General features: G+C 38.7%; 2 protein-coding genes across 10 annotated transcripts in view; one reads left to right on the top strand and one right to left on the bottom strand.

Annotated features, from left to right (window-relative positions):
- Positions 1–22,296, bottom strand: part of cin (Molybdenum cofactor synthesis protein cinnamon) — a 28,979-nt gene that overhangs the window by 6,320 nt on the left and 363 nt on the right. For 2 of the 9 annotated variants that reach the window (XM_081990407.1, XM_081990413.1), the window contains exons 1-3: positions 2,139–2,337; positions 1,903–2,076; positions 211–238 (exon numbers count right to left, since the gene is read on the bottom strand). In XM_081990407.1, coding sequence (XP_081846533.1) covers positions 211–235 — 25 coding nt within the window. In that variant the 5' untranslated portion in view covers positions 236–238; positions 1,903–2,076; positions 2,139–2,337. Of the gene's footprint in view, positions 1–210; positions 239–1,785; positions 2,077–2,138; positions 2,338–2,430; positions 2,538–5,171; positions 5,325–22,296 lie in introns of those variants that run through there. The other 7 variants (XM_081990410.1, XM_081990415.1, XM_081990409.1 and 4 more) reach the window with 5 other exon arrangements.
- LOC145736140 (insulin-like growth factor 1 receptor) lies at positions 2,551–22,266 on the top strand. The gene is made up of 12 exons (XM_081990385.1): positions 2,551–2,904; positions 7,884–8,052; positions 8,108–8,261; positions 11,114–11,625; positions 13,200–13,442; positions 13,500–13,721; positions 15,996–16,149; positions 16,992–18,349; positions 21,275–21,457; positions 21,517–21,674; positions 21,728–21,978; positions 22,131–22,266. Exons 1-12 carry the CDS (start codon positions 2,551–2,553, stop codon positions 22,210–22,212), a joined length of 3,840 nt encoding a protein of 1,279 aa, XP_081846511.1. The 3' UTR covers positions 22,213–22,266.

Genomic DNA, 22,296 nt, shown 5'->3' with positions numbered 1-22,296 from the left:
CTCGCCTAACTGTCATAGTAACCGAGTTATGATCTGTCAAAGTTTGACAGCAGTCGAAACCTTCCAGGGCCGGTATCTCGGTTATTTGGGAATTTTTCAAAAAATTTCAAAGAAAACAAAAGAAAGTTAAAGTTCTGTCAAACAATTTGACGTTTAAACGACATAAAAATACTTTTCTTAAACAGTTTATTTTGATTAGAGTCGACTTACCGGTCAAAATACCAAAAGTCAGCATTGTCTGAAACAAAAACACAATATTAACACAACAGAACAACTGAATTTAACCGGAGACTGTCAAACGTATTTATACTCCACCCCCCACCGTTTTTGACGTCACAATGACGTAATTTGACAGTTGTGGTTTTGCCAAATTACGTCATCGTGACGTCAAAAACGCTCTGCTCGCTCCGTGTTACCACTAAACTTTAGAACAGAATTTCAATGCATAACAAAAGCTGATTATAATCCAAAACTTAATTCAACGAGCTCGTTTTAATAATAATTAAATTCCACTCCGGAAGGCCAAACTTTGTTTGCATCTGAATTTTGTTTAATTCAGTTTAAATATTGATTAATTTATTTTCCACGGGTTTGGCAACACTGTTCTAATAACAAAAGACGTCAAAATATGCCACTTTAACAGCGCCCCCTATACGATAATAGCCTAATCGTTAATAAGGTCACGAAACCTGCAAATCATGCCAAACTTAATTGCTTCAGCTTCAACGATTAGGTACACACAGTTTTACGTTATTAACTGGCACCAATCAAAAAAAACTGGTTTAAAACTACAAACAGGAACGTTTAAACTAATTATTAGTGAAGGCTTGTCAATGTTTTTACACTCACGATGCGGCAACACTGGCAGCATTAATATTACTTTGCAACTTTGTATTGTTAATCCTGTTTAAAAGGTATTTTCGAAAAACGTGCGTTACCAAACAGGTGGATTTCCCTTCATTAAATATTTGCTTTAAATCCCAGGGTAAACAAGTAGATAAGCTTTAGATAGGCAGCAAGAATAAATTAAAATTAAAACCAAATTTGAAACTAAAATTTATTACAGTCCCAACAGTGCCTGTAGAGGAAACAGTGGGAGACACACCTATAGCTTTGTATGCCTGGTTGCCTAGGGCAAACTGTACAGAGTCAATTGTACCTTATTTGATTGTATGCCTGGTTGCCTAAACCGTACAACAGGAAAATCACCAGGCAAACTGTATAGAGTCAAGTGTCCATAAAGTTTGTAAAATCAGAAAGTAAAGTCAGAAGCTTCTAGAACAATTTTCGAACTGCCAGAGGCCTCTAATACTGTTGAGAACCATCCAAAAATTGCCAGAAGCCTCTAGAACCATTTTTGAAGTGCCAGAGGGGTCTAATAGTATTGAGAACCGTTCAAAAATTGCCAGAAGCCTCTAGTATCATTTTTTAAGTGTCAGATACCTCTAAATACTATTAGGAATCTTCCAAAAATTGCCAAAAGTTTCTACAAGTGTCTTAAAACTTAAAATACATTTTTAAAACTGCCAGAAGCCTCTAGAACAATTTTGGAACTGCCAGAGGCCTCTAATACTGTTGAGAACCATCCCAAAATTGCCAGAAGCCTCTAGAACCATTTTTGAAGTGCCAGAGGCCTCTAGAACAATTTTGGAACTGCCAGAGGCCTCTAATAGTATTGAGAACCGTCCAAAAATTGCCAGAAGCCTCTAGAACCATCATCAGTGCAGAGCAAACAGTGGCTGATAGAGGTTCCATGAGACATACAGAGAACTGGTTGCCGCTTACCTTACTTTGCGCAGGTTTACCATCAAGAAAATAACACTCACAAACCAGAATCACTACCAACACCGGCCTGCACAACTCAAATAAAGTAATTTTAGGAGTGAACTACTGGACTTTCACCTTTTAACCTCACTCTCGAGCGGCTTGTCAAATCAGTAGACAAGTGTCACTGTCAATGTCACTTGTCAATCAACATGTTTCTGTCGATTTTGTTAAAAACACACTGATGCAATGTTGCCGAATGCTCTCGTAAAAGACAAATTCTCAAAGGGCGTCAATTATCGTTTTTTGCGGCTAAAATTGTTAGAAAATTCGTGGGCTATGAGAACTACAATGCTTTTACCGGATTTTCATACTTTTCGTCCGAATTTATGCAAACCAAACGTCCAGAAGCCTCTAGAACTGCCAGACGTATCGTGTGACGTCAGATTTGATCGGTACAGACAAATTTGTTGCACCACAAACATTTCTGAAACTTAACCTAATTGTGCGTGAGAAATTCGGTTGTTATCCTTAGCGTCGGTTTAACGGTACCGTGTATTCGTCCTTGAACTTGTGCTAGCCTAAACCAGGAATTTGATTTGTACCCAAAAAGAAACATGTACAGGGAAAAAAATAAACAAAAACAGCGCACAAGTCGCCACTCACCGAAAATTTCGCTTTCCAAGGCGCACAACTAAAACAGTCGGCTCTCGGGCACGGGAACGCGAACACAACGATGATAATCACCGACTGACTCTTCTACGCGAATCGGGAAATTTCAAAAAAATGTACAGGATCGGACTTTTGGCGATTTTCGGCCTTTTGACGTGCGGTGTTAGAGGCGACGTGTGCGGCTCCATCGACGTCAGAAACTACGTGCACCAGCTGAACAAGTTGCAAAATTGCACCGAAATTGCCGGCACCCTATTCATCGTCCTAATCGAAACCACCAAGAGCGAATCCGATTTTGATCCCTACGTGTTCCCCAAATTGCAAAAAGTGTCCGAATACGTGGTGGTTAACAAAGTCAAACACCTGACGTCCTTGGGGAAGCTTTTCCCCAATTTAAGACTGATTAGAGGTTTAAATCTGTTGATGGAGTACTCTTTAGTCCTCTATAATCTGCCTAGTTTACAAGAGGTAAGTGAAACCAATCCACCAACCTGAAAATTGCAATTTTTAGTTAATAAAGTCTGAAAAACCCCTTAAAATCGTGTGACAGTGACATTTCTTCAAAAATCAAGTTGGCGGCCCTTTTGACTTACCATATTATAATCAAGCAGGCCACTTAACCTAATATTTTTTTGTAAGCAACCAGTGTATTAATTAATAATGAAAGTAATTAATAATCGAAATGGTTTTTAATAAAATTTAGATTATTAATTGCCAATTATAATATAAAAGCCGGAGGCAAAATTTGTCTATAATAAACAAACCGAAATCATAGGCACCCTTGACAATGACAGTGACAGTTAGTCCTGCCGATAATGGTGGATGTCACCTAAAAAATGCGCGTCTATTTCTCTCTGTTTAATGCAAATAAACAAGGATGGAACTGTACTATGATTAAATCGTGCATTAATGAACAATCCAATTCGTATTTCCCGTGTTTTTGACAACAAAGTGATTTTAGCGTAAACAAAGTGAGGTGTGTGTGTGTGTCTGTAAATCATAATGCAACAAAATAGATTAATTACGCGAATGCAAACAATTTCCAACTCGTTTGATGTTCAGAATGTGACTGACACCCGTATAAATCATCCAGGAATATTTCCAATATGTGTCGCGGATTAGGCTTGACGAGGTTGGAAAGAACTGACTTTTTTTGACAGAATTAATTCTACTAGAAAGCGGCAAAGGGCTATTTTTAGAGTTGTAAAGGTGAAATTAAGGCAAAAAGGAAATAAATATTAGACAGGAAGACTATAAACTATCGGCAACAGTGCTTCTCCCCAAAAAGATAACATCCAAGCACATTTACAAGTTTTACGCAGGTCCGGACTTAATTTTTGATTTACTATTCACCAGACAAAGGCACGTGACTGCTATACCAAAAATCAAACAAAACCAGGCTTACGTCATAGCCATCAAAAATTGTTACCACAAACAACCACAACCTTTTGATAAGCATTTGATATACACAGGGTGTCTCATTTAAAATTATTAAAAAAGTTGTAGGAAATTTTGATTAGAACTGAGCAACGTCATCCTATTCTACTTTGATTTTCACCATACATTTGTGACTTCTTGTAAACTGTTTTATTCACTCGGTATATGCACACTTGGCGCAAATTGACTTGCTGATGCGTTCTAAAATATCGCGTTTATTGTACTTTTGTGATATTTTCTAATAAAACCCACGTGTGCCTTTAACATACACACTTTACCATATTCTATCTATAAATACGGGATGGTGTTTTTGGGTTAAGGCCGTGTTCTAGAATTGAATTAATCCAGCCGAAATGCAACCGAACAAACAATCAGATTTGTCCACAATTTAGGACAAAACAAGAAATGTACGTGACTTTCCTCTATTTTCACTGGAAAATCAGTAAACATGTTATGTGTGCTTTTCCCAGTAAAACATCATTAAGGGTGGTGTCACCCATTTTTTAAACCATCAAAAGTAAATTTTGACGCCCTCTAACGGCCAATGATGAACGTTTCAATAGACCGACAAACAACGGACAGAGAAACATAGATAATTGCGTGCGCGGAACAGAGACGCATAATAAAAAAAACATCAAGTAGGCCGAGGCTGTTGCTAAACGTCAAGGATTATTCCTAATTTATTTCCAATCATTTTTGGAGATAATCTTTATTCGGTCAGCGAGCTAATTTAGTCCGATTTCTGTCTGTTTACTTAATTTATTCTATTATTTGTTATAATTCTTTTCGTTTTCACAGTCGAATTGCGGTTATAGCCCTCCCACTATTATCCAGTCTGTCATCTGTCATCTGTGATTAAAATCTAACCTCACATTGGAAGTAAACAAAAATAATGACAGTGACACATTATATTGCAAGATTTTGGGAAAACATGAAGGAATGCCACTATTTTCACTCTAGAATCACTCTAGTTAGTAGCCCTCTCAATTTAATGTCGAAAACTGCCCCCATACAAATTCATCAGTGAGAGAATAGTGTAGTGTAGTGTTTTGGTGAAATTATTGTTCCTAGCCTGTAGTGTGTAGTGAACAGAACAGAAAGCCAATCTGCCAGCTTAAAATCAGACAACAAGAGTCCAGTAAGTGCTAAATAAATGTGTATCTATTTAGTTTGACTGATATAATAAGGTGGAAAAAGTCTAGAAACTTTGATTTACTAAGACAACATACTAATACAGTGTTCAAGTTGCTTTTTCAATCAATTTGCCAGAACAGCACAGTAAATTAGGTTTCTCCTACCTTATTATCATCAACCAAGTCCTTTATGGGTTGAATCTCACTTTGCTCAACACAATGATGTTGGCCTTCAAAGGAATATCACTTTTGATATTCAATTCAGTCTGTGATAGTGATGAGGGATCAATTTCAGTCACTTTTCACTTTGATTAGGCCCTAAAAAAGGACAAATTTTGTATGTTGTTTCACCAAAATTCTACCACACTCATTTTGAGGTTAAATTGTATTTGCCTTTGACAGTTAACACACAATAGGGAGGTTTGCAAGGCAAAAAAGTCCCAGAGTTCAAATAGTAAACCAAAATATTCAAGTTACACAGAAACTGAACTAAATAGGTTAAGTCAGTTTGACAACACTGACAGCAAAATGTCCGCCTACTTGATATTTTTTTTCTATTCCCTCTTTGTTCCGCGCATGCATTTATCTATACGTTTCTCTGTCCCTTGCAGGGTTTTGGATTTAGAGGTTCCAAGTATACAATGTGGCAACAATGCTTACCACATATTTGATTATTAACTTTTCTGTTAATTGCAGTGCATGTGTCAACGAGTAAAAAAATACTAATTTAGCTTCAACCTACATGATAATTGGGTGTTTACACACAGTTGAGCACCTAGTTCACTTTCTGATAAAACCCATTCACAGAGCACACTCTACATTTGTGCTTTCTGCGAAAAAAAACTCAATTTTCCTTTAAATTAAGATAAGCTTTTCCACTCCTTGTTAACCAAAAGTGCATTTAAAACCTCTTAAGGTTCAAGGGCCCTTAAATCGTTATCAATCCGCACATGTATGCTCTTATCGTTATTATTGCAAAATTGAATTTTTTCTAACCTAAGACACCGTTTATCTATACTGTTCTGTACAGGGTGTACCTTCACATGATAATCTTTGTTCAAGTGAATCATCAACCTTTTCATCCCTCCCGACAACACTTGGGGTGCCTAAAACCAGCCCTTATTGAAGGGATGATGATTTATTATTGTTTAGAGTGAAAATTCACTTCAATTTGTTAAGGGCTTCAACGTTACAACTAATAGTCCCTAAAACTTGGTACGGCCCTGCACACAATTTTTAATTCTTTTGTTTTACTACGCCACTGAAAACGAGATCTTTTTGGATCCACTCTATCCGTGGAATTGTGACATTGCTGTCAACTGGGTGTTTGGACGATTAATAAAAACGGTTTAGGTCGAAATTTGCTTGAAACACTTTGCTAGTGTAACGGAAATTCCTATCTTATTGCGTGTTGGCAAGAAGCCAAAATCAACCTTAGTGACTTTAGCTTGAGGTTTTAAATCAAACATTTTACGGTTAAAGTGTACAATTTGCTAAAGTAAACAGTGTGTTACATTTTTTTTGTCGAATTCCTGTACAAAACTGAATTTTTTGCATTCACCGTCAGGCATTGGGAAGGTTTAAGCTTTATTTAAGTTTAGACTGTGAATGTTCAGTAGTATGCACTATAAAGAAAGTCACACTCTGAACGATAATCCCTTAAAAGGGGCCTAAAAATCAATTTTAAGGGCCGATTTACTAACTAAAAGGTCAATTATTTCTGTTCTGTATTTTAACCTGGAAAAAACCTTAAAGCCTAACTTGACGTTTTGTCTGAAAACTGACTGACGTTTCCCCACTTAATTAGCTCCTTTGACAGGTCACGTGGTCAACTATTGAACAACGTCACATCCTTTTCTAGAGCATTGATTTGCAATTAGTGTTCTCTCTTGTTGTTATATGGGATGACTCGTTTCATATTTAGCCTTCCAATCAAAATGCCTGTTTTCTCTGAAAACATTGACGTTTCCCCACTTAATTAGCTCAATGAATAATTTCGAATGTTTGGTTTAGCCGAAATTTCCAGCCAACCCTCAAGGGAAAAATTCCGGATTCGTTCGCTTTATTGTCAAGAAAATTGAAAAAACTTTTCACTTTTAAAATTTCAATTAATTTGAACTTACGTCAACGTTGTCTAGAAAAAAAAATGTGGGTTGACACTAAAAAAAAAAAACATTTTTCCGGCCAACAGTCTATACTTAGATTAGGCTGAAATGTGCGCTAAATTCATAAATCAAACCACCATAGAAAAAAACAAATATTTTTAGGAAATTTGTTATGTAAATATTCGGATTTATAACACAATATGCACGTTAACTGTTTATTACGCTTAAATAGTGAAAAAATTGCTTCATTAACTGAATTTGCTACCGTTGGTAACTTAATAGGTTGCTGATTGTCCAAACCAGACAACCAATGGTTTGTGAAAATGATTTTGTTGATTTTAAAGCTAAAAAACCGTCAACAAGCCTCTAGACTGAAGAAATTGCTCCCAAATGTTAATTAATTTGAAATTAATTACTTTTTTACCGCTGACCTTTGATTAAATATGATTTATACCATGTATGTCAAAGAGAAAGGCTTATGCAGGTTTTTATAATAGAAAAAAACTGAGAAATGTATAAACTATTGCCATAATTCAATGCTGACTGTATTAAAGTGTTAATATTAAATTTTTAAAACACGGCTTAGAAGCTAAAAGTAAGCGGTCGTAACAAACTAAATAGGACCGCTTACTTAACAAATCTAAGCCGCTTAGGTCGGCTGAACGCACCCCCGTAAGACTATCAAACCAAAGTAGGCGTTGGATGTGCGCTTTGACAAGACGTCATGATGAAAAATAATTACAGTCAACTGTCAGATTCAATGCGTTTACAGATTGGCACCACGAAATTAACGTACATAGCAAGAGGATACGTGAAATTGGGAAGAGTACCGAAACTGTGCTATTCGGATAGTGTCGACTGGAGCAGAATAGGAAAAAACACCGTTGCCGTCTATCAAAAAAATCGCAAAGACTGTCCGCCGTGTCCTAATGATTGTAACGGTAAGTGAAATGCGACGTTGTCAAGAATGGATCGAAACTAGATTTTTTTTTCTAGGTTATTGCTGGAACGACTACAGCTGTCAAATCTTCACCGACGATTGCCACGAAGAGTGTCTGGGATGCACGAAAAATCACTCAAACACCCACTGCGAGGTGTGCAAAAATTTCGAGGATAACGGCGCCTGCGTTCCCGAATGTCCTCCCGACAAGTAAGTGAAATGCACCACCCTAATTAGATCCAATTCAGTGTAATTAATCATCTTTCAACGAGTTATTGTTCTTTGCTGACCTTTACCCTAGTCCGGGGGCCAAGAATTCAAATTAATACGAGCAATAACGCTGGATTTTTAGCCTACTTACTAAAAATGCCCAATTAAACTCACTTAAAACCAATCAAAACACCTTTGATATCAATTAAGGTATCCAATGTTTATTCATCACGTGGTAACCTCAATAATAATTGTCCTGGAAACTTAGGTTAGCGTACTGATTGGCCAAAAAAAAATCAAATAGGCCGGGGTATTATTTCAAGGAGAGTGCGATGCCGCAAGCAAAATTCCGCTATCGTCTTTTGTTTCCTTGTAATTGTCAAACTTTTTGACATTTTGGACCCTGCGACTTCGTTATTATGAGAATTGGATGAAAATAGTTTTTACATTTTTAAGGCACTTTAGTATGCAAAAATCAATAATTAATGGAGTTAATATTTTTTCCGATTGTCATTTGTTTTTCATAATGGCGGCGACATTTTTCAAAGCCAACTATAACAAAAATTTTAAATTTCACATAAAATTCTCCGAAACTTTCCCCATTTAAGCGACTTTGTAGCTCTTGCGGTTACCGAGATCCCAATACATGTAGAACAATTTTGGGACACACTGTATAAATTTCTGTGGGTTGCCTATACTTTAGGGATGTCCCAACCAAAAAAATCATTAATATTCCTAACCTAGTTTTTGCAGGAGAAATTATTAAAGTTTGTTTGGTGTGAGGTTAGGGCTCATAAGTCACCGGGAGACATTTTGTGCCATTACGACCCTGTCAGTAAACTGTCATTAATGAAATTTTTTCTGTGGGTTGCCTATACTTTAGGGATGTCCCAACCAAAAAAATCATTAATATTCCTAACCTAGTTTTTGCAGGAGAAATTATTAAAGTTTGTTTGGAGTGAGGTTAGGGCTCATACGTCACCGGGAGACATTTTATGTCATTACGACCCTGTCAGTAAACTGTCATTAATGAAAATTTTTCTGTGGGTTGCCTATACTTCAGGGATGTCCCAGCCACAAAAATCATTAATATTCCTAACCTAGTTTTTGCAGGAGAAATTATTGAGAACTGACATTTCCAAAGGCATTAGTGACTAAGTTTTATTAAACTGGACGCTATTGTTTTCTTCTGATAAGAAAACAGCGACTCAATCATCTAAATGGCCAATCAGAAATCAATCAATATCGACCGTGTAAACACTTTTGCAGGATTGCACTTTTATAATTCCCTTGTGTAAACCCATCGATACCAAAAGATAAAGTGACTCGAAATGGTAAATTATTGAGTTTACCAGGCATTTTGGTATTAAAATTTGCAGTGTACAGGACCGGAATGTCACTCGTTAAACCGACAAAACCGCCTAATACCACCCTGGACTGGTATTACTTGCATAACAATAAAAACGTGTTTTTGGTTGTTTTAATGTCCTTCTGACTTATTTTTAGCGTACGACTGGAATCTTATGCGAATTGAATTTATGAGTACCACCAACATTTTTTTAAAGTTGAACAATTTAATGGTTTTTAGTGGCGATTTGAAGGAGAAAAACATGTTTACGTGCCAATTTACGCATGTTTTTCGTATTCAAATCCAAGTTGGTTTTTATCTTAGCAGTATCCAATTTTCTGTCAATCTGGCAACAGCGTGCACAACTCGTTAAACGTCAAAAACGTTCTTAAAGAACTTTTTCGGTATATACATGGTGATTACCTTTCATGTTTTCTTAAAAAAAAATAATTAAAAATTAAATGTTGAACATACAAACACAGTAAATTCGGAACGCGTTAGCCATGTCGCGCCATCTGTTGGACAACTTTGGAAATGGCTGCGTGTTTAGTTTATCGTGTTAGCCGTGCCAAGATGTCGGGTCAGTTTGTTTACGTTTATTTTGATCACAAATTTAACCCTCTGGGTGCGTATTCTTGAAAGGAGGGACCAAGAAAAAGACCTGTAGAATGCGACAGGAACCCGCCATTGTCTGCTGCCCCATTCTATCGACACCTCGCTTGAGAATTCCCTGCTTTCAAGAATAGGCCCCCTCTGGAACCCTCAAGAAAAACATTGTATTTCTCAATAAGAACATGAAAGGTTTGCATTGTGGAGCCGAACAAAGCAAAGTAAGTGTAATTACTGTAATTTTGTCTGCTTTTTTCTACTCTCTATCCCATTTTGCTGTTGCCAGCTTGAACGTTCCAGTTTTCGTTAAGCCTGACAATTTTTAAAAAAACTATTTTTGTTTTTTGCTACTAACTAACTTATATTGCTTTGTGTCTGTGCAAAAAAATTGTTTTGTCTATCGGTACTTTTTTTACGAGATCAACATTTCCGATCCAAAAGCGTTCGAATTTAAAAATCACATGACACCATTACAGTAAAATCACATAGAGGTCACGTGACTTTTGAATCATAACCCCTTTGAATCTGAAATCGCAAACCGGTTAAGGTTAGCAAAGGACAGAAACATATTGATTGACAAATGACAGTGACACTATTGACACTGTGTTTACCGATTTGACAAGAGTGAGGTTAAGCTAGTAAAAATCTGTAAACAAGAGCAGAAAAATTAAATTAGTCTCGTTTAATGCTTTACTTGAATTGTGCAGGCTAGTGATTCTGAACTGTGTGTGTTTGTGTGTTATTCTCTTGATGGTAAACCTGCAAAGTACGGTAAGCAGTTTTCTGTATGTCGCATGAAACATCCAGCAGCCCCTGTTCGCTCTACACTGAATTGTTTAGACACTTTCCACAAAAGCAGCACAAACTGCTGTGATTTACGCACAAACATTTCCAGATACGCTTTACACTATTTGGGAAAATGCGTGACGAAAGACGAGTGCCTAGCCTCAAACAAACCGACCAAAGCCCTCAACAAACTCACGTGGTTCATACACAAGCGCGAGTGCCTCAACGACTGTCCGGAAGAGACGCACTTCAACAACGTAACCAAGGAGTGCCAACCGTGCTACGACGATTGCGTCAAATGGTGCCCGGGCACCAAACTGATGAGCGAAATAGCGGCACAGAGCATGCGCGGTTGCACCCACATCAACGGTTCCCTGGCGATTCAAAGTATGATGGGACCACGGCAGAAAACCAGCCTGTACGAGTACCTGAAACACGTGCGATACATCAAAGGCTACTTGCTGATATCGAGGAACGACGTGATCGAGGACCTGAAGTTTCTGCCCGCCCTCACGGAGATCGGGGGCGAGAAATTGTACGCCAACAAGTCGCTGATGGTGTTTGAGAATAGAAATTTGAAGAGTTTATGGGCTGGGGATGGGTCGCTGGTGGTCAGAAATGGTGAGTATAAGCCAACTACAATGAAATGTCACAAACAGCTGATTTGGAAGGGCAAAACGCACTTTCTTATGAATACCAGTGTTGCCAAGTTAAAATGATAGCATTTCCTGCGTTTGTCCTTCCAAAAATGACGTAAAACAGCTGATTTGCTAGAAGTAGTAGCCAACTACAATAAAATGTCACAAACAGCTGATTTGGAAGGGCAAAACGTACTTTTTTATGAATACCAGTGTTGCCAAGTTAAAATGAAAGCATTTCCTTGCATTTGTCCTTCCAAAAATGACGTAAAACAGCTGATTTGCTAGAAGTAGTAGCCAACTACAATGAAATGTCAAAAACAGCTGATTTGGAAGGGCAAAAGGCATTTTCTAATGAATACCAGTGTTGCCAAGTTAAAATGATAGCATTTCCTTGCGTTTGTCCTTCCAAAAATGACGTAAAACAGCTGATTTGCTAGAAGTAGTATCCAACTACAATGAAATGTCACAACCAGCTGATTTGGAAGGGCAAAACGCACTTTCTTATGAATACCAGTGTTGCCAAGTCAAAATGATAGCATTTCCTGCGTTTGTCCTTCCAAAAATGACGTAAAACAGCTGATTTGCTAGAAGTAGTAGCCAACTACAATGAAATGTCACAACCAGCTGATTTGGAAGGGCAAAACGCACTTTCTTATGAATACCAGTGTTGCCAAGTCAAAATGATAGCATTTCCTGCGTTTGTCCTTCCAAAAATGACGTAAAACAGCTGATTTGCTAGAAGTAGTAGCCAACTACAATAAAATGTCACAAACAGCTGATTTGGAAGGGCAAAACGTACTTTTTTATGAATACCAGTGTTGCCAAGTTAAAATGAAAGCATTTCCTTGCATTTGTCCTTCCAAAAATGACGTAAAACAGCTGATTTGCTAGAAGTAGTAGCCAACTACAATGAAATGTCAAAAACAGCTGATTTGGAAGGGCAAAAGGCATTTTCTAATGAATACCAGTGTTGCCAAGTTAAAATGATAGCATTTCCTTGCGTTTGTCCTTCCAAAAATGACGTAAAACAGCTGATTTGCTAGAAGTAGTAGCCAACTACAATAAAATGTCACAAACAGCTGATTTAGAAGGGCAAAACGCACTTTCTTATGAATACCAGTGTTGCCAAGTCAAAATGATAGCATTTCCTGCGTTTGTCCTTCCAAAAATGACGTAAAACAGCTGATTTGCTAGAAGTAGTAGCCAACTACAATGAAATGTCAAAAACAGCTGATTTGGAAGGGCAAAACGCACTTTCTTATGAATACCAGTGTTGCCAAGTTAAAATGATAGCATTTCCTGCGTTTGTCCTTCCAAAAATGACGTAAAACAGCTGATTTGCTAGAAGTAGTAGCCAACTACAATGAAATGTCAAAAACAGCTGATTTAGAAGGGCAAAACGCACTTTCTTATGAATACCAGTGTTGCCAAGTCAAAATGATAGCATTTCCTGCGTTTGTCCTTCCAAAAATGACGTAAAACAGCTGATTTGCTTAGAGCGTCCAATTAGAAAGCTCCCCACCTTAATCGGTGTGGAAATTGACTTGATTTCAGGTAATATAGGGTTCCACGACAACGAACAGTTGTGCTTGAGCCAAATTGAGAAATTCGCTCGACAAAACGGAATCAAATACACCGAAAACGACGTCTCGCAATACTCAAACGGGGCCGATTGCGCCGAATCGGTAGATACCGAATTGCAAGTGGTCGTTACGCAATACAGACCAGATGGCGTTACCGTGACGTGGGAAAATCGATCCGACAATCAGATTTTGTACTCTACGATCTACTATACGAGTATTGTGGCATCAATTTGGGGTTTGTGTGGGTTTTTGGTGAAAATGCCCTTTTCAGATTCGCCGACCGTCATCCAATCGGAGCCGGACGTTTGCAGTAAAGACGGCTGGGAGAGCGTCAGTACCAGCAACTCGTCCGCCCAACTGACCGACCTGGAAACCTTCCAAACTTACTATTACTACATCAAAATGTACCACAAGAACCGGACAATTACGAGAACGCGCGAGAGATTGTTTACCACTTTGGCGGACGATCCACGACAACCGGAAAACTTTAAAGGTACTAAGGGAGAATTGCGCGTTGTCTGGAACACTCTTACTGTATACAGGGTGGGCCAAATTTTAGTGAAATCTATAAAAGTTCAAATAAAAAAGTCACAATCATTCAAAAATTGAAAAAATTTAATTTTTGCAAAAAGTGCAATTTTGGCAATTTTTTTATTTTACTACAGGAAGGTTCCAATGCACAGCAAATGGTACATTTATACCAAAGGACCTTAAATTAGGTGAAATAAGTAGAAAAAAGCACACAAAAATTAAAAAATTGAATTTTTTACTACTTTTTACAGAAAATTCGAAATGGCGGCCTGGGATGCCATTTTGTCTGTCATTTCTTGAAACTACGTGAAATTTCCTTTAAAATGAGGTGCAAGTCAATATTTTGACAGGAAATTCAAAATGGCGGCCTGGGACTGTGAAGCAACTTTGACGCCCTCTAGCGGCCAAACGGTGTAATCAATCAACTCATGTGGGGATATTTTTGGAAAGCTTGAAATCTTCTCTTTCTTTTGTTTTCTATGACATTTTGACGTAACTTGTCAAATAAGGAAGTAATTTAGGCTCAAAGCAACGGGGGTCACAAAATATCTGATTTTATGGAAAAGGAACTTTAACGCCCTCTAGCGGCCAAACCCTGTAATCAATCAACTCATGTTGGGATATTTTTGGAAAGCTTGAAATCTTCTCTATCTTTTGTTTTCTATGACATTTTGACGTAACTTGTCAAATAAGGAAGTAATTTAGGATCAAAGCAACGGGGGTCACAAAATATCTGATTTTATGGAAAAGGAACTTTAACGCCCTCTAGTGGCCAAACCGTGTAATCAATCAACTCATGCGGGGATATTTTTGGAAAGCTTGAAATCTTCTCTTTCTTTTGTTTTCTATGCCATTTTGACGTAACTTGTCAAGGAAGGAACTAAATTAGGGTGAAAGCTGCGGGTGTCTAAAAATTAGTGATTTTATGGTGAAGCAACTTTGACGCCCTCTAGCGGCCAAACGGTGTAATCAATCAACTCATGTGGGGATATTTTTGGAAAGCTTGAAATCTTCTCTTTCTTTTGTTTTCTATGACATTTTGACGTAACTCGTCAAATAAGGAAGTAATTTAGGGTCACAGCAACGGGGGTCACAAAATATCTGATTTTATGGAAAAGGAACTTTAACGCCCTCTAGCGGCCAAACCGTGTAATCAATAAACTCAGGTGGGGATATTTTTGGAAAGCTTGAAATCTTCTCTTTCTTTTGTTTTCTATGACATTTTGACGTAACTTGTCAAATAAGGAAGCAACTAAATTAGGGTGAAAGCAGCGGGTGTCTAAAAATTAGTGATTTTATGGTGAAGCAACTTTGACGCCCTCTAGCGGCCAAACGGTGTAATCAATCAACTCATGTGGGGATATTTTTGGAAAGCTTGAAATCTTCTCTTTCTTTTGTTTTCTATGACATTTTGACGTAACTTGTCAAATAAGGAAGTAATTTAGGATCAAAGCAACGGGGGTCACAAAATATCTGATTTTATGGAAAAGGAACTTTAACGCCCTCTAGTGGCCAAACCGTGTTATCAATCAACTCATGTGGGGATATTTTTGGAAAGCTTGAAATCTTCTCTTTCTTTTGTTTTCTATGACATTTTGACGTAACTTGTCAAATAAGGAAGTAATTTAGGCTCAAAGCAACGGGGGTCACAAAATATCTGATTTTATGGAAAAGGAACTTTAACGCCCTCTAGCGGCCAAACCGTGTAATCAATCAACTCATGTGGGGATATTTTTGGAAAGCTTGAAATCTGCTCTATCTTTTGTTTTCTATGACATTGTAACGTAACTTGTCAAGTAAGGGAGTAATTTAGGGTCAAAGCGACGTTTGACAAAAATATGCTATAAAGAACCTTAAATTAGCTGAAATAAGTGCAAAAAATCAGTTTTTGCTGCACTTTCCATTTAAATTTGGCCCACCCTGTACAGTGTCGTTGATTTCTCTCAGACAAAACGCAGTTGTGCCGTAATAACTGTCAGATCATCAATCATCCGAGTGGCTTAACCGAACTTAGTTAGAACGGGTGTTCAATAATTGTTATGGTCGCAGTTGGCTGTGGTATGCTTTGAAATCAAACCGGCGCGGCGGATTGACAGCTGTCATATAACAATTGTTTGCAACGCTATCTAAGACTTTTTGTGACAATTGCCATGCATAGGCGACCTGACCGTAACAATTATTAAACACCCCTTAGTTAGCGATAACAAAGTAACCGCGACCAATTCGATTACCACAGCTATTGCGCTAAATTCTACGGCCATTTTACTAAAATGGGACCCGCCCGAAGAGACTTACGGCACTCTGAACGACTATCGCATCAGCATTTACAAGGAACCGCCCAATCTAGACTACCTTATCGAGCATCGCGACTATTGCCTCAATCCGTTCACGTAAGTTGAGAGAATAGATTTCCCTTATATACAGAGTGTGTCAATAAATCTAAAATGGAAAGTCCATTATCTCAATTTATAATTCCTTTTGAAACTAAATGTTTTCAAATCGTTGAAGATTAATGGACCAAACAGAGGGATTGTGACGTCACGATGTCGTAATTTGACAGTTGGTTAGATTAAGATAATGTCGAATTACGTCAACATGACGTCATCCTCTGTTTGTTCCATGAAGGTTGTTGCATTTCTTAGACCACCAGATGCGCCAAGGCAACTACAGAATAGATTTCCCTTAAATACAGAGTGTGTCAATAAATCTAAAATGGAAAGTCCATTATGTCAATTTATAATTCCTTTTGAAACTAAATGTCTTCAAATCGTTGAAGATTAATGGACCAAACAGAGGGATTGTGACGTCACGATGTCGTAATTTGACAGTTGGTTAGATTAAGATAATGTCAAATTACGTCAACGTGACGTCACCCTCTGTTTGTTCCATGAAGGTTGCATTTTTTAGACCACCAGACCTGCCAAGGCAACTATAGTCGGATTTTTACCTTTTGAGAATGACGTCATCTTTTTACATCTTTGTTTCTCGCGCATATCAAACATGTGAAATAAACAATTTTAGCAAAAAAGGCACGTTGTTAATTTTGTGTCAAATTAAAAAAACGTTGACATTTACTGTCACTTTGATTTAAACGAATATCAAATAAAACTAATTTTTCAAAGCATTTGTAGGTTAAAATTTGTGATCTAATTCCAAACATGCGTGTTTTTTTACCTGCTTGACGTCATTCTCTGACTATAGCCGGTTAAAACGTATTTCTGGCCGTTTGCAGCCCAGAGGGCGGCAAAGCCGACCCGTGGGACACGGAACCGCCCAAACTGGACCCAAAAATCAAAAGCGAATTCCTGTACCAGTTTGGCCCGCCCGACAAAATCTTCCCCAAGCCCAACTGCGCCGTTACCGACGCAGAAACAAACTTCAAGCTCGAAGACGACGTGTGGCTGACATTATGCGACGAATATTCGCTGAGCAAATACGGAATCGACGATTGTCGCAACTACTACTACGGCATGTACAATGGAAGTTTGGTTAGGAAACGTTCCATCGAGTACACCCAGTATCACGCGATTAACGTCAACGCCAGCACGAACATATACACGGTGACCGATTTAGAGCCGTACAGTCTGTACGTCTTCTATATTATGGCGTGCAACGAGGAGAATTACGGCAAACCCCTTTGCAGTGCGGTGTTGCAAACTGTCGCCAAAACGAGGAAAAACGAACAAAACGACATGGCACAAGTCAGGGTGGAACCGCTGCAACATTTGGATTTGAGGGTGACTTGGCAACCTCCCGTCAAACCAAACGGGGCGGTGTTGGCCTACTTCTTGTACTACGGCAAATGGGAGGAACACCAGAGAAACCAAAAAGCTTGTTTCGGTCCCCGCACCACAGAAACTAACCTCACTCTACGAGCCGGGTATTACTACATTTCCATTCAGACTGTCAGTCTGGCAGGGCCAACAAGTTACGTCACTACAGTGCAAATCAGTTTGAGTGCAGTGCATTTAGGTTCAGTGTGGATTGCCATTATTATCCTGCTGGTGTTGTTGGGTGCGGTGTTGTCATTTTGCGGTTACAACTACGTCACATCCAGACGAATCGGCAATCTCCGTATGGTGGCCCACGTCAATCCCGAATACCATTCGGTGTTGTACAAAATCGACGAATGGCAACTCGATCGGGACGATTTGGAAGTGGGCACCCTGCTGGGTCAAGGCAGCTTTGGAACCGTGTACTACGGGCGCATCAAGTCCAAGAATTTGCAGTGCGCCATCAAAACGGTCCGGGACGAGTCGACGCAGGAGTTGGTGACGAAATTCCTGGAAGAGGCGCAAAACATGAAGGGTTTCACGGAAGGGCCCCACGTCATCAAACTGTACGGGCTGGTGACGAGAACGTCCCCGCCCATGGTGGCCATGGAACTGATGGAGCGGGGCGATTTGAAAAAGTACCTGCTCAGAATGCGCACGTCCACCGATAGCGTGAGCTGCAACGAAATCTACCGGATGGCCATCGAAATTGCGGACGGTCTGGCCTACTTGGCGTCCAGAAAATTTGTACATCGCGACCTGGCCGCCCGTAACTGCATGGTAGCGATGGATCGGACCGTTAAAATTGGAGATTTCGGTAAGTTTGTCGCTCCTCTTTGTCAGTTTGAAATGAGAGCGTTTTTGACGTCATAATGACGTAATTTGACGGTTACGGTTGTGCTAAATTACGTCAGTATGACGTCAAAACGAAAACGAGGTTATTGGGTACGTCAGCGGCTTAGAGGTTAAGTAAGCGGTCCTATTTAGTTTGTGCTGGACTGCTTACTTTTAGCTTCTAAGCGGCTAACGTCGGGTGAACGTACACACATTGACAATCCTATCGACTGAAATGACAGTTTTGATCAGGAATGTAAAATCTCTGGAAAATTAAATTTTTGGAAATTTTTCCAAAAAAATTTCAGGTAATTTTCCAAAAAATTGAAAATCAGAAAATTAAAAAATAATTGTTTTTTTTTTAAGTAGTTCAGTGGTTTCATCCAATATCAATCCAAATTAAAGTTTAACGTAATCACTAAATTCAGATGTCTTAAGTTATTTCATTAGAATGCATGACAAGTTTGACAATAACAATGACAAATTTGACAGTTAATCTCCCTATAAAAGAAAATTTTCATTTAAATATAAAGTAATTTTCCGGAAACTTTTCAAAAATGGAAAAATTACCGCTTTTACATCCCTGGTTTTGACGTTTCGTAATAGACCATTGAACTAACAACTGTAACTGGACTGGCGTTGCTATGTTGGAACGTTTTAAGAGCTTCCAGAACAAACCGTTTCGTTGATAATTGTTTTTTAAATTTCGACATTAGTGACAGATGTCACGTGGTTTTAAAGGATAATTTAGCTAGGCAGTCGCGTGACCGTTGTCAAAAATCGTGTAAATCTCAAAAAACTTTCTTTACATCGAATACTGCAAGAAAACGTTTTTGCAATTTTAGAGCATGGTTTGACAATTTTGACAGTTGTCACGTGATTGTAGAACACTATTTAGCTAGACGGTCACGTGACAATTGTCATAATTCTCAGAAACACGTTTTATATCAAACACTGCAAGAAAACGTTTCTAAACCCTAATAAGTTATTGCACTCAATATTTTGTACAGAAAATTCAAAATGGCGGCCTGGAACGCCATTTTGTCTGTCATTTCTTGAAACTACGTGAAATTTTCTTTAAAATGAGGTGCAACTCAATATTTTGACAGAAAATTCAAAATGGCGGCCTGAAACGCCATTTTATCTGTCATTTCTAGAAACTACGTGAAATTTCCTTTAAAATGAGGTGCAAGTCAATATTTTGACAGAAAATTCAAAATGGCGTCCTGAAACGCCATTTTGTCTGTCTTTTCTTGAAACTACGCAAAATTTCCTTTAAAATGAGGTGCAAGTCAATATTTTGACAGAAAATTCAAAATGGCGGCCTGTAACGCCATTTTGTCTGTCATTTCTAGAAACCACGCAAAATTTCCTTCAGAATGAAGTGCAAGTCAATATTTTGACAGAAAATTCAAAATGGCGGCCTAGGACGCCATTTTGTCAGTCATTTCTAGAAACTACGCAAAATTTCCTTTAAAATGAGGTGCAAGTCAATATTTTGACAGAAAATTCAAAATGGCGGCCTAGAACGCCATTTTGTCAGTCATTTCTAGCAACTACGTGAAATTTCCTTTAAAATGAGGTGCAAGTCAATATTTTGACAGAAAATTCAAAATGGCGTCCTGAAACGCCATTTTGTCTGTCTTTTCTTGAAACTACGTGAAATTTTCTTTAAAATGAGGTGCAAATCAATATTTTGACAGATAATTCAAAATGGCGGCCTGAAACGCCATTTTATCTGTCATTTCTAGAAACTACGTGAAATTTCCTTTAAAATGAGGTGCAAGTCAATATTTTGACAGAAAATTCAAAATGGCGGCCTGGGACGCCATTTTGTCAGTCATTTCTAGAAACTACGCAAAATTTCCTTCAGAATGAGGTGCAACTAAATATTTTGACAGAAAATTTAAAATGGCGACCTGGAACGCCATTTTGTCTGTCATTTCTAGAAACTACGCAAAATTTCCTTCAGAATGAGGTGCAACACAATATTTTGACTGAAAATTCATTAGAGCATAGTTTGACCGTTTTGACGTTATTGACAGTTGTCACGTGATTGTAGAACACTAGTTAGCTAAACAGTCACGTGATAATTCTCAAAAACACGTTTTATATCAGATACTGCAAGGGAACGTTTCTAACCCCGGTTTTTTGCAACTTTAGAGCATAGTTTGACCGTTTTGACGTTAGTGACCGTTGTCACGTGATTTCAGCAGACTATTTAGCTAAACCATGAAGTGACAATTGTCAGAATAACTGTTAAATCTCCGAAAATCGTCTAGTTTCGAAAACTGCTTTAAAATGTAATTCTTGCAAATTCTAGTACAATTCTGACAATAGTGACAGACATCACGTGGTTTTAGAGAATAATTTGGTGGAAGAAAATGACGGTTTTAAGCGCATTTTTAGAATCCTTCAATGGCAATAACGTAATTAAAAACGGTAGATTATACAGGTGTGGTAAATCCAAAAGCGACTATAGGAAAACCGTGTAACGGACAGAGAAACGTAGGTAATTGCATGCGCGGAAGAAAGACACTAAAAGAAAAAAATATCAAGTAGGCCATATTTTTAGCGCGCTGTTGCCAAACGCCGTAAGTAAGTTTGTCGAGGGTATTGAATACTCACGGCGTTTGGCAGCGGCGCGCTAAAAAATTGGCCTACTTGATATTTTTTTCTTTTAGTGTCTTTCTCCCGCGCAAGCAATTACCTACGTTTCTCTGTCCGTTACACGGTTTTCCTATAGTCGGTTTTGGATTTACCACACCTGTATACAAAAAAACAGGGAAACGGTAGAAGAACTACAAAAACGGTAGACCTGTGGCAAAATTGGGCCAGAGCGATCTATATTTCTCTCTCTCTCTCTCCTTCTACTACGCGCAGCTGAAACTCGGTTAACACTGTCTAGGTTTGACTCGAGACATTTACGTGCACGACTACTACAAAAAGGGCGCAGGGCACGCTTTACTTCCCGTACGTTGGATGGCGCCCGAATCGATCGCCGACGGCGTTTACACCTACGACACCGACATTTGGAGCTACGGAATCGTTTTGTGGGAGATTGCCACGTTGGCCGAACAGCCCTACCAAGGTTACCAACACAATTTGCGTTTAAAGTACACTCTGATAGGAAAGCTAATGTGCCGGCAGGTTTAACCAATGAACAGGTGCGCCAGCACGTACTAAACAAAGGAAAACCGGACAGGCCGAAATCCTGTCCCAACCTACTCTGGGAAATCATGGAGAAATGTTGGGAGTGGCATCCCATGCGCAGACCCACCTGTTTTCAGGTCATCGAACGCCTCCAGGTGGCTTTAACCTCAAATTAACTCGCTTGGTGTGATTATGAGTAATTTTCCAGGACAACGTGAGTGAAAACTTCAAATCCATCTCCTTCTATCACAGTGAACGCGGTCAAAATCACCTTCTGAAAGGTGTAGAACGATTGCAAACCGTACCGGCGATGGCAAGTAGCAAGAATCTGATCGAGGAACGGCCAATCTTGGAAACGGATCCTCTCCACCTCTACGAAGATGACATGGACAGTTCGCCCATCAAACTGGCCCTGGATCCTGATTATATTCTGCCATCCAGTCCTGAACAGCCTCACAGGTTCTCCAGACATTAAGTTTGTCGTATTTGTGCTGTGAATTAAGTCTGATTTGGGGGGTAGTTTTTAGGGTAAACTGGTATTAGTTTGGTAGTTTGGGGGTTTTATGTCAACTGTCATAGAATGCTTCAAAATTACTGACGTTCTTTTCTAGTGTTGAGGTCGTAAACGTTATAGTACACGAAATACCACAACAGGACTCACTTTCAGACGACGAAGGAGTAACTCAACTCTAGACTGCAATTTTACTACTTTTTTGTACTTTTTATAATAAACGACTGCCCATGGCACACTTGTCCAAATTTATTCTTCCAAATTTA

This window comes from Ips typographus, linkage group LG12 (assembly GCF_016097725.1).
Source record: "Ips typographus isolate SLU linkage group LG12, UJ_Ityp_2.0, whole genome shotgun sequence".
Taxonomy (NCBI): domain Eukaryota; kingdom Metazoa; phylum Arthropoda; class Insecta; order Coleoptera; family Curculionidae; genus Ips; species Ips typographus.
Note: the sequence above shows the minus strand (reverse complement) of the source record. Positions and strands in the feature narration are given on the sequence as shown.